The sequence below is a fragment of the Erythrolamprus reginae genome, chromosome Z (assembly GCF_031021105.1).
Source record: "Erythrolamprus reginae isolate rEryReg1 chromosome Z, rEryReg1.hap1, whole genome shotgun sequence".
NCBI lineage: Eukaryota > Metazoa > Chordata > Lepidosauria > Squamata > Dipsadidae > Erythrolamprus > Erythrolamprus reginae.
Window position 1 is genome coordinate 106,633,281 of NC_091963.1, and position 13,323 is coordinate 106,646,603.

At 43.3% G+C, this 13,323-nt stretch overlaps 1 protein-coding gene across 1 annotated transcript; it reads right to left on the reverse strand.

Moving 5' to 3' along the window:
* Nucleotides 1-1,605: 1,605 nt before the first annotated feature.
* Nucleotides 1,606-2,523, reverse strand: GJD3 (gap junction protein delta 3). Its single transcript, XM_070726664.1, has one exon. It carries the CDS (start codon nucleotides 2,521-2,523, stop codon nucleotides 1,606-1,608), a length of 918 nt encoding a protein of 305 aa, XP_070582765.1.
* Nucleotides 2,524-13,323: the final 10,800 nt, after the last annotated feature.

Below are 13,323 nucleotides of genomic sequence, written 5' to 3' on the forward strand. Positions count from 1 at the left end.
TTGCTTTCAAATATATAAACTGCCTTTGCTTTTTACCAGTGTGTCTGGATACTCTTTTTAGTTGGTATTGGCGTCTGGGGGACCCAGACAGAACAGGTGTTAAAGTCCATAAGTCATAGACGAGTCAATTTTGCCTATCCCTGTCCTACGGAGATGTATGCTTATTCACCAAATGGCAGCCACAGGTTGTGTTAGCCCCACCATAAAACATGCCTGTATCCAAAGTGATTTAGGTCAGGTTGCTTCTTTTTCTAAACCTAGCAGAATGACTTCTCCTCTTGGCTTACTGATGTATTTTTTTCTAGGAAAGTGAGATATTTTGAAGCAAACCAGCTTCTTGCTTCTTCTATATGTAAAAAAAAAGTCCATAAGTCCTAGGGGGGATTCAAAGTCATCCCGGTAAATTGAGATATTAAAGTGAAGCTTTATTCTACAACATATTACACCCCTCTTCCCATCATTTTTTTTAAAAAATGTGAAACACGCATTTAATTTTTTTTAAAAAAAATGTAATTCTTTTTAATTCTAATTTAAATTTTTTTAATTTTTAATTCTTCAGCAATGTTCCTTCAATACCAATGGGCAGTTTTTGTTTCTCTTGGGTATACGCTACAGTGTGAGAGAACATCCATCACCACATCTACCCCAGGTTTCTTTTGCACATTAAGCAGTAGTGGATATCTCAGTAGAAGCTAGATGCTTTTGAACAACAGTTTATACTGATGTGTGTGTGTGTGTGTTAATCAAGGGCCAGATCAGCATGGTAGTGCTCCTCCGTTGGCCAGTATGATGTGCAGGAGATGAGATGGACAACTGCAGCACCCTGCCAGACAAAACAGGTGCATTGGGAATGTGCATGACCCCTCACATCCCATTTTCGGACTCTGCAGCCTCTTGCAGCACTTTTCTGGCCAAAATGAAGTGCAGGGAGGGAGTAAGTGCACCCCTCATACCCCGTTTTGGGTGCCAGAGGCACCATGGGCATGTCTGTTGCTATTCCCAGGCCGCCTCTTTGAGCCAGATTTAAGTACCCCAGGGGCTGGATCTGGCCCACGGGCCTTGAGTTTGACAACCCTGGTTTATACCCATTTAAAGATTTATAGTCCTCTGGCTAGTAGGACTCCTGACCTCCATTGTCCTGCCAATCAAAAGCTTTAATTTTCTCTGCCCTGGCATTTTTTGCTTAAAAAGCAAAAAGTATCCTTGGTTGTTTTTTTCCCATTGATACTCATATTTTTCTATAGCCAGATAAATTCCAGCTTTTGCTAATCCAAGTGGTAATTGCTCAATTACTTAAGAAAATCCCAGAATACTGGAAAATCATCTCTCTCCTTTACTCCATCTGTTCTAAAATATTAGCAGTCGTATCAATCTATGTTACACGGCAGTAAATTTAAGCTTATTTAGACATATCAACCTATCCTTAATACGTATGTGAAAGTAAATAATGAATTGTCACAAATATGACCAAGTCCCATAGTGCATAATGTTGCATTTTTGATCTAAGTTATTCAACTTTAAAATAGATGTCCATTCATATTCCTGGCCCTGGAAGAATCCGGCTCATCCAGGAAACAAATCAAACAAGGAAAGTATTCTCTGCTCTTATACTGTTAGGTCACCTCTGGCAGAAGACCGGGAGGATCGGCTGCTCTTGGTGGAGTTCTTATGATGAAAATGAGCTTTGGATTCATAATGGTTAGGAATCCCATCATGAGATGATGTCCCTTTGGTACCTCCGTCAGGTGAGGCTAGAAAGTGCTGCGATTTCTCTTGTTTCTGATTGGACCAATTGTCCTGCTGTTCATATGATGCCGTAGCAGGAGGGGCGATCACACGACGTCTCCGGCACCGCTTCTTGAGCAAAAGGTGAGCCAGCTCTGCCAGGCTGAGGAAAGCTGAAACAAGCCCCACCATGAAATAGAACTGAATGAAGATGGTCTTCTCGGTTGGCCGAGATACAAAGCAATCAATGAGATGTGGACACATACGATGCTTGCAGATATATTGATACCCTACTTGGAAGCCATACAACATCCACTGCCCTACCAGAAAGCCCATCTCAGCCAAGATTCTTACTATGACATTGACTATGTAGAAAGTTTGAATATTTCGGGTTCGTTGACTAGGCTGGAGTTCGAATTGTTCCTGAACTTTCCTCCCTGCCTGATTGGCTTCCTCCTGATTTCCTTCAATTTCCTTCAAGCCACGGTTGATCTTGGTGGTCTGGTGCATAGAATAGATGACAAACATAACAGCTGGGGCCGAGAGCACTACGATGTGAAAAACCCAGAAACGGTAATGGGAAATGGGGAATGCCAAGTCGTAACAAATCTGTTTGCATCCCACCTGCTTAGTGTTGCACTCAAACTCCTCCTGCTCGTCATCAAAGACATCACTGCCCACTGTGGCTAGAATGAGGATACGGAAGATGAGCATCACCACCAGCCAGAAGCGTCCGACCATAGGTGAGTGCTCCTGCACTGCATCTAGCAAGGAACTCAAGAATCCCCACTCGCCCATGGCTGCTGCGGGAGAAAGGAAAGAACAGAAAGACCATCTTCAATAAAGGAAATTGGTGACTTGCTAAAAGCAAATGGTTAGACAACAAATAGAGGGAATAGAGGAGAAATGCAGGCAAATGATGGACCTCCACAGCAGGCGAATAATTTGGAATGACCTACCGCCCAAAATCTTCAACCTTAGATTGTCTATAGTTGACCTCTCTCCTTTTCTAAGAGGTCTGCAAGGGGTGTGCATAAGCGCACCATTGTGGCTACTGTCCCTGCCCTACTGTCCTATTGTCTTTTTTAATCATTACTTTCTATGTTATGTTTATATAAACTACTATCCTATACCTCAGTGATTTTCAACCTTTTTTGAGCCACGGCACATTTTTTACATTTACAAAATCCTGGGGCACACCACCAACCAAAATGACACAAAATGACACTCTAAGACACTCTCCTCTCTTTTTCCATCCCTGTCTCCTCCCCCCCTTGTGTGTGTGTGTATATACACACTCTTGAACCATTTCCAAAATTAAGGCAGGGCTGGGGTTTTTTTCTCTCTTATTCTTTGGGTGCTTTTTTATCATATGCTTTAAATCAAGAGTCACTTCTCTCTCTCTTTTGTTTCTCTCTCTTTCATTCTCTGCTTCAATCATTTTCTCATTTTTCTTTTTTTCCTCCCTTTTTTGCTCATTTCTCTCTCTCTTTATCCCTTCCTCTCATTTTCTCTCTCTCTCTCTTGCTTTCTTTCTCTCTCTTTCTCTCTCTCTCTTGCTCTCAGCAAAAAGTTGCGAGATTGGAACCTGAGCTTCCTTCTTCGCGGCACGCCTGACCATGTCTCGCGGCACACTAGTGTGCCTCGGCACACTGGTTGAAAAACACTGCTATACCTGATTGACAGACAGACAAACAAACAAACAGACAGAGAGACAGACAAACAAACAAACAAATGATGTGTAGACTAAAACAAATGTTTCAGCAATAACAGGAGATCTTTCTGTTTCAGTTGTGAATCTCTCTGGCTGCAAAGAAGAAGGTGGGTCTTGATTCTGGTAGAACCTTATGATTGCATGTAAAGTTAAATTAATGGAAAAAAAATGCAGTCTTGGGAATGGCCTCTCAGCAGTCTGAGAGGTACACATGTTAGTTTTAAGTTAAGCAACTCCTTAGGTTATCCAGGGTTGTTGTAACTGAGTAAAATCCTCAAGAGATTCAAGCTAAATGCTCCATTGTATCTAGAAATGTGGTGACTGTCTTCTCAAGGGGAAAAAAATCTGAAATAGCCAATGTAATATAGAGGTTAGCATACTGGCTTAGGAGGAGAGATGTATGGGTTCAAACCCTCTTTTAGAGATGATGCAGATGACATGATTTTGGGCCTATCTTAGTCTAGGTTTATTCACAGAATTGTTACACAGATAAGCAAAGAACATGCAACATAAACTGAATAGCCCTTCTTCAGCCATGCAATACAAGTCCACATGAACCTTTTATTGCTGTCAGCTGTGCATCTAAACCAACATACTTATTTATATTTATATAGCATATTTTTAAATTTATCTCAGCATCTACTGTTGTCCTACTATCACAGCACCATTGAGAGTGTCCTGACATACGGCATTCTAGCTTGGTATGGGAGCAGCTCTGTAGCGAACAAAAAAGCTCTACAGAGAATTATTAAAACTGCCCAGAACATCATTGGGCTCCAGCTACCCGCCCTGGATGACATCTTCACATCTCGCTGTTCTAGGAAGGTGCACACCATTTTCAAAGACTCTTCTCATCCTGCTTACAATCTCTTTGAACTGTTGCCTTCTGGCAGAAGATACAGAACAACTAGAACTTGGACCACACGTTTCCTGAATAGTTTTTATCCGAGAGCTATACTCGCACTTAACAAAGAACTAAAGAGTCACCATCAGTGAACTGTCCGACAATATTACTCGGTTTGTCATGTAGATGGTTGAGTGGTTTAGGGTGGGGAATTTGTAGTGGGTGGGACATTTTATTCTATTTTTTTATTCTATTTTTAAATTTACCTATTCTAATTTTATGTATGGTGGGACTGGTCTCTGGGTGTCACACGACTTTCGTTGCCAATGACAATTCGTTGTTTTGACAATAACAATAAATTTATTATTATTATTATTATTATTATTATTATTATTATTATTATTATTATTATTAAAGCTGCTGATCTCCAGGCAACTCTGAACAGCAAACAATAAATAAGTATATATATTAAAAAATCCGAAAACCTTAATGGATAATTCTGAAGTGATAATCCACAACCAGTCTCGCTTCTACACACCATCCCAAAGAAATTGTGCAGTTACTGTATCTGAAGGTTTTGGGGGAAGAGACAGATCTTCAAAGCATGTTAGAAAGAGAGTGAGGCTGGGACAGTGAAGGACTACCAACATTTTAAGTGCCACACTGTGGGCGTGGCTTATGCATTTTCTTTCAACATCCCTCAGTGCAGATTGGGTGCTCTGGGGTGGAGCTCCATTTTCGCCAACACACTGCGGTCCTCGTGCCCCCCATCTGGGTAGTAGCAGAATATCTGAAGGGAAGCTGTTCCTGTGGGCAGGCCCTGTAGAGTGAAATCATACTTCGCAGATCCCATCCAATGATATTACTGAATGGATGGGATCCAGAGCACCTGACTCTGTCTGAACATATTCGAATGTTGGAAAGTGTGGGAGACATGTATCTATGGGGGATCTCAATTATCCAAGTCATGGTTGACTAAAGATGCTTTTCTAAAAGGCAACTGGACTTTCTTGATTTTTTTCCCTTGAAAATATTTTGCTTCTCATCCCAGACATTTCTTCGGAAGGATACATAGAAACATAGAAGACTGATGGCAGAAAAAGACTTCATGATCCATCTATGCCCTTATACTATTTTTTGTATTTTATCTTAGGATGGATATATGTTTATCCCAGGCATGTTTAAATTCAGTTACTGTGGATTTACCAACCACGTCTGCTGGAAGTTTGTTCCAAGGATCTACTACTCTTTCAGTAAAATAATATTTTCTCATGTTGCTTCTGATATTTCCCCCAACTAACTTCAGATTGTGTCCCCTTGTTCTTGGGTTCACTTTCCTATTAAAAACACTTCCCTCCTGAACCTTATTTAACCCTTTGACATATTTAAATGTTTCGATCATGTCCCCCCTTTTCCTTCTGTCCTCCAGACTGTACAGATTGAGTTCATTAAGTCTTTCCTGATACATTTTATGCTTAAGACCTTCCACCATTCTTGTAGCCTGTCTTTGGACCCGTTCAATTTTGTCAATGTCTTTTTGTAGGTGAGGTCTCCAGAACTGAACACAGTATTCCAAATGTGGTCTCACCAGCGCTCTATATAGCGGGATCACAATCTCCCTCTTCCTGCTTGTTATACCTCTAGCTATGCAGCCAAGCATCCTACTTGCTTTTCCTACCACCCATTTTGAGACTGTCAGAAATCACTACCCCTAAATCCTTCTCTTCTGAAGTTTTTGCTAACGCCTCTACTTAAAAACCATTTTCTACTTAAAAACCCAAGCTCAGAAAAATTTCCCAGGAAATTTGAGAGCAGCACGAAGGCCCAGCCAGTTTCCTGCCATTTCCCCTGGGTTTCTTTCTTTCTGGCACAGTGAATGGGAGGCAGCCTCATGCCGGGTGTATGGGAGGCGCATGCTCCTCCTCGCCACCTCAGAGTCCCTCTTTTTTTTTTAGCCTTAAAGTTTTGGAGTTATTTGATTCCCCTCACCTCACCTTCTTCTTTTGGCCGCGACTGTCCTCCTCCTCTTCTTCCTCCTCCTCCTCCCACCCAAATTCCGAGCTTTTATTTTTTTCCTAATGGGTTTGCACACATTATTTGCTTTTACATTGATTCCTATGGGAAAAATTGCTTCTACTTACAAACGTTTTTACTTAAGAACCTGGTCACGGAACGAATTAAGTTCTTAACTAGAGGTACCACTGTATTTCTAGGAAGGAAATTGAAATATTTTCAGAGAAAATAATCAAGACAATCCAGTTGTCTTTTGGAAAAGCACCTTTGAGATGGGAGACACATATTCCCTCAAGTAGGTAGACCCTATGCCAGATGGGCTTTACAGGTTTATAAATAACCAGTACAGTGTTCCCTCGATTTTCATGGGTTCGAACTTCGCGGAAAGTCTATACCACGGTTTTTCAAAAATATTAATTAAAAAATACTTTGTGAGTTTTTCCCCTATACCACGGTTTTTCCCACCCGATGACATCATATGTCATCACCAAACTTTTGTCTGCCTTTAATTAATATTTTTTTTAATAAACTTTAATAAATAAACATAGTAAGTAATAATCTGAATGGTTGCTACGGGAATGGAAAATTGCAATTTAGGGGTTTAAAGTGTTAAGGGAAGGCTTGTGATACTGTTCATAGCCAAAAATAGTGTATTTACTTACGCATCTCTACTTCGCGGAAATTCGACTTTCGCGGGCGATCTCGGAACGCATCCCCCGCGAAAAACGAGCGAACACTGTACTTCAAATTTCCCCAAGAAGCTTATTGGCAACCAGTGCAGCTAACAAAACATAGGTTTACACAGGCAAATTAAGGCATAGATGTATTTTGGACCAACTGTAGCACCTGAGTGGTCCTCAACATCATCCCCAGGTAGATATGTGGTCCAAGCATCCATGTGTGTTCAAGAAAGTGGGATTGAGTGAATGAATTAGCTACACTATGAATGAACTAAATATCTATATAGTCGTCAGAGAAGGGTGGCATGCAAATCTAATTATTATTAATAATAATAATAATAATTATTATTATTATTATTTATTTATTAGATTTGCATGCCACCCATCTCTGATGACTAATTATTATTATTATTATTATTATTATTATTATTATTATTATTATTATTATTATTATTTTGTAGATATATTACCAAAGATCAGGGTAAATCACTCTCTCCATTCTCATCTCAACAGGGGTGGATTCTTCCCAGTTCAAACTGGTTCTATGTAACCCGCAGTAACTTGGTGGCCTGCGTCACTGGAACTGACAGTGACGCAGGCCTTCCACACCCTCGAACCGGCTCTCTCAGTGGCGCCATAGTCGCTACCATCTTGCTTTTTGCTTCTGCGCATGTACAGTAGCTGTATTTTTGCTTCTGTGCATGCGCAAAAGCTGTTTTTTTTAGCATGCCCGCGTGTGCCTGCACGGCGCATCAAGGAGCAAACCAGAAGTGGAGAAAATCAGAACTTACCACTGCATCTCAACTATTCTAGGGTAAGGTGACCAGACATCCCACTTTCAGTGGGACAGTCCCGCTTATTGATCATTTGTCCCACGCCCCTTGGTGTTTCAAAAATGTCCTGCTTTTTAAAATGTATTTATTTATTTATTTATTTATTTATTTATTTATTCATTTGTCCAATACATAAATACATAGGAAGAAAATAGACATGTGATAATATAAAAGAGGGTGAAGGTGAACTTAGAGGAGAGGATATATGAAAGGAAGAGAATATATAAGATAGGAGAAAGAAAGAAAAGACAATTGGACAGGGGACGAAAGGCACACCAGTGCACTTATGTACGCCCCTTACTGGCCTCTTAGGAACCTGGAGAGGTCAATCGTGGAGAATCTAAGGGAGAAGTGTTGGGGGTTAGGGGTTGACACAATTGAGTCAGTAGTGAGTTCCACGCTTCGATAACTCAATTGTTGAAATCATATTTTTTACAGTCAAGTTTGGCGCGGTTCGTATTAAGTTTGAATCTGTTGTGTGCTCTTGTGTTATTGTGGTTGAAGCTAAAGTAGTCATTGACTGGTAAGACATTGCAGCATATGATCTTGTGGGCAATGCTCAGATCGTGTTTTAGGCGTCGTAGTTCTAGGCTTTCTAGGCCCAGGATTGTTAGTCCATTTTCGTAGGATATTCTGTTTCGAGTGAAGGGCTCTTCTGGTGAAATATCCTTGGACATTTTCAAAGGTGTTGATGTCTGAGATGTGGTATGAGTTCCAGACAGATGAGCAGTAGTCTAGGATGGGTCTGGCAAAAGTTTTGTAGGCTCTTGTGAGTAGGGTGAGGTTGCCTGAGCAGAAGCTGCGTAGGATCAACTGCCATGCAGAGGCTTCCTTATGAGTGGCGCAGCCGCGGGTGGTCCCCAGCAGCACTTGCATGCCCACCCCCATGCCGCTCTGGGGCTTCCTTCTCCCTTCCGACTCTCTCAAGCTCAGAAGAGCGGGGGAGGGGGGAAGAGAAGGGGCTTAGCAGCTGAGACGCCCGGCCTTTTGCAATGAAGGAGCTGGGCAGAAGGACTCACACAGGAGGCGGAGGAAGAAGGGACCACAATCCTGGCTTTAATTAGCTGCAAGCATTAAATGATTCTACAGGTTGCCAAGTGGGCAGAGGAAGATCTACTTGTCAAAAGAAGGGCAGGTAGTGCCCCCCCCAATGCATGGAAGGGAACTCATGCTGAGAGCCACAGAGACGAAGCTGGGCTCCTGGAGAGCTGAGCTGTTCCTACAGTCTACCATGAAGGTTCATCTCTCTGTGCACAAGACAAGACAGTTTTGGTCAGCTGCAGAGATCAGACCTTCAGGGACCTCTGTTTCCTCTGCAGGAGCTCCTCTCCCTTCCGTGTCTGGAGGGGAGTTCCTCTGCTGAAAGGGAGCTCAGGTCTTTGGGAGGTGACCAAAATCAAATGTCCTTCTAGTAGGTGTTGTGATTCCGTCTGAGGCTCCTCAGGGAACGGCTGAACCTCTGCCGGCTCCATGCTCAGTGGGGGAGGAGGAGGAACAGGAGGAGGAGGAGGAGGCCCAGGCAGACGGGGAAGAGGAATATCAGGCCGAGGGAGAGGGAGAACAGCCTGAGTCCCCCGGGGTGGAGCTCTCCCCAGCAAGCAGCCTGGAGTCCTTGGATGAAAATGCACAAGCCATCATCGATCTCAGGCAGAGAAGAGCAGCACAACAAAGGGGACAGTTAGCCAGATATTTCCAGCCCTAAATAGGCAACAGCTGGGTTTGGGTGTGGTTCTCCCCGGAAAGGCTGAAAAGGCAGACCCACCCTTCCTGTATTGTGGAGTATTATCTTTGGGAGTCCTGGGACCTGGCTGTGATCTTTGGCGTTTCTGACTCTGGCTTGTGGCCCTGAAGGCTGAAACCTTGGGGGGAAAGACGTGGGTCTTATTCTCTACAGTGGTGTGTGTGCCAGCAAGAAGTCTGCTGTATTGTCTGGCCATCATGACTCTGCTGTGAAGCCTCATAGCCTGTCTGTTGGGAAGAACAGGTTTTTCTCTGTGTTTGTTTTTCCAACTATAAAGTGCCTTTGCTTTTATCAGCGTGTCTGGCTGCTTTTTTCAGTTGGTGTTGAAGTCTGGGGGCACCCAGACAGAACAGTAGGCAGCCCTTTCACCCCCCAAGAAATGCCTGCCAGGAGAGAGCCTCCATTGATTTTCTAAGGAAGCCGGCAGAGTGGCAATCATATGGTTGTGTGTGTGGGTGTGTGCTTGGCAATGGTTGCATAACCAAATTGACGACACCCAGATCACAATTGCACAATCGCCGTTTGGGAAGTTACTCTTCTTCCTCCACCTCCCGTGTGAATCCCTCTGCCCGGCTCCTTCATTGCGAAAGGCCGGGCGTCTCAGCTGCTAAGCCACTTCTCCTTCTCCCCTCCTTCCTCTGCCCTGCTGAGCTTGAGGGAGTTGACAGAGCAGAGGAAGCCCCAGAGTGGCGTGAGGGTGGGCGTGCAAGTGCTGATGGGGACCACTCGCGGCTGTTCCACCTGTCAGGAAGCTGGGCTTGGGCACCAAGCCGCAGTGCGTGCTGAGGATGCAAGGTGGCAATGGCGTCTCCATCTGCAGGCACTTGGAGGATACACTCATGTGACCCTCGGCCAAGGAGGGCAGGCTGGAGCTGGAGCTGGAGCTGGTGTTGCTGGGCCCTCTGGACAGAGAGGTGACCAACGCCAGCAGAGAGGTCTGAGCCGTTGAAGGTGCCAAGAGAGAGAAAAAGAGAGGGAGAGGGAAGGAGGGAGGGAGAAAGAGAAAGAAAGAAAGAGGGAGGAGAGAGAAAGAGAAAGGGAGGAAGAGAGAGAGAGGGAAGGAAGGAGGAAAGGAAGGAGAGAGAAAGAAAGAAAGAGAGAGAGAGAGAGAGAGAGAGGAAGGGGGAGAGAGAGAAAGAGAGAGAGAAAAAAGAGAGGCAGGAAGGAAGAGAGAGAAAGAAAGAGGGAGGGAGAGAGGGAAAGAAAGAGAGAAATAGAAAGGGAGGAAGGAAGAGAGAGAGAAAAGGAGAGGAATGAAGGGAGAGAAAGAAAGAAAGAGCAAGATGGAGGGAAGGAGGGAGAAAGAGAGAAATAGAAATAGAGAGGGAGTGAGAAAGAGAGAGAAAAAGAGAGAAAGGGAGAGAACGAGAGAAAGAAAGAAAGAAAAAAGAAAGAAAGAGGGAGAGAAAGAGAGAAATAGAGAGAAAGGGAGGGAGGAAGAGAGAGAGAGAAAAAAAAGAAAGAGAAAAATCCTCCCCCCCCCCCCCGGTCAATGGTGTCCCTCTTTACCAGTGTTAAAATCTGGTCACTTTATTCTAGGGGAAACCATTTTGCTTTGAAAGGAACATGAAAATTTTGGTAACATCAAGACAGGTTAAGGACAACATCAAGACAAGGATGGATTGTTTTTGGGTCAGTTGTTAACTTATCTGGAAAGAAGGAATTTCAACTGCTATCTCAATTCTTATCCCAATCCCAGTTAGCTAAGTTAGTAAATTGCTTTGGGGATAGATTGCTTCATTAGGCCACGACAAGAATTTCCACTGAGCATTTCAGAGGCAGGAGCAGCAGTCCCTGGAGAAAATCAATGCCTAGAAACAGAAATCAGTGTGGGCTAAATGTACAGTAAGAGAAATGAAACACATGACTCTGCGGAGAGGGGCGGCATACAAATCTAATAAATGAATGAATGAATGAATAAAAAATAAATAAATAAATAAATAAATAAATTAATAAATTAATAAATTAATAAATTAATAAATTAATAAATTAATAAATAAAAATAAATAAAAATAAATAAATAATAAATAATAAATAATAAATAATAAATAATAAATAATAAATAATAAATAATAAATAATAAATAATAAATAATAAATAATAAATAATAAATAATAAATAATAAATAATAAATAATAAATAATAAATAATAAATAATCAAATAAATAATCAAATAAATAAATAATCAAATAAATAAATAATCAAACAAATAAATAATCAAATAAATAAATAAATAAATAAATAAATAAATAAATAAATACTCTTCAAAAGTTGGCCTTTAGAGCAGAGTTTACAATTTTGGGGGGTTAGTGGACATAATTATAATCTTGAAACTAGGCATATTCACAAATCAAACATTTTATTAGAAGACAAATGGTTGAAGTTGCTTTCCCCCGCCTCTCCGAGCTTTCCACATTGTTCACTTTCACTTCAGAGCAGGAATGCACATTTCTAAGAGTGGGTTATAATTTTTATTTTATTTTTTTAAAATGGCTCTGGCGGGAAGTTTTGAACCTAAAAATAGAGCTCTTTTTTTCAAGTCTCAATTTAAAAAGTCTCAAATAAAAAAAATACAATATCTACCAATGGTTAAATCAAAATATCTAACACAGCGTTTCCCAACCGGTGTGCCGCGGTGCCCCTAGGAAGCTCCAGCTGGGCGGGGCGCTGCCGGTGCCGGACCGCCGTATCCGGCGTTCTCCTGCTGGGCCCCAAAGAAGGAAGGCGGGAAAAAGGAGGCAGGGGCAGGGAGGTGCGGCAGTAGGAGTAAAGGGAGCCGCGGCTGCCCCTGCCTCCCCACGATGCCTCCGGCCAAACGCGCCCCTGGCTTCTCCGCCCTGCCCCATTGCCCGCCCGATCCGCCCACTCTCCTCCTCCGCCGCCGCCTCAAGCCTTGGGGCGCGATCCGCCCCCTCTCCTCCGCCACCGCCTCCTGCCTTGGGGCGAGCAATCCAGGAGTCCGGGACTGTGTGGCTTTGCGCCATGAAGAGAAAACGGCCGACTTTTCCCTGCTGCCGTTTTCTCTTCATGGCGCAAAGCCACACAGTCCCGGACTCCCGGATCGCTCGCTTCTCCGGTCAGCAAAGCCATCTGCCCAGGAAAGCGCCGCGCTGGCCGAAGAAGCGAGCGATCCGGGAGTCCGGGACTGTGTGGCTTTGCGCCATGAAGAGAAAACGGCAGCAGGGAAAAGTCGGCCGGACTAACAGGAGGCGGCGCGAGGCCGGGCGCTAGGGACTCTCGCTCTTTCTTTTTCTCTCTGTTGCTGGCGTGGTGAACGAGAGAGAAAGAGAGAGAGAGAGAAAGGAGGGGAGAGAGAATGAGAGAGAAAGAAAGCAAGAGAAAGAGAGGGAAAGAAAGCAAGAGAGGGAGAGAAAGAAAGGGGGGAAGGAGGGAGAGGGAAAGACATAGAGGGAGGGAAGGAGGGAGAGAGAAAGAGAGCAAAAAAGAGAGGAAGAAAGAAAGAAAGAGGGATGGAGAGAAAAAGGGAAGGAAGAGAGAGAAAGAGGGAGGGAGAAATAGAGTGAAATGGAGGAAGAGATATTTTTTTGTCCAAACTTTTCTTTAGCCCCCCCCGCCCCCCCCCCCCGGTTCAGTGTTCCCCAGAATTTTGAAAACATGAATAATGTGCCGCGGCTCAAAAAAGGTTGGGAAACACTGATCTAACAGATGCTAACAAATCCTGCTTTCCACAAAGGAAAATTTCTGCACCAAAAAAAAAAAAGGAAGTTGCCAAAACCTACAGAATCTAAGTTGTGAGAACATTCTGGAACCAT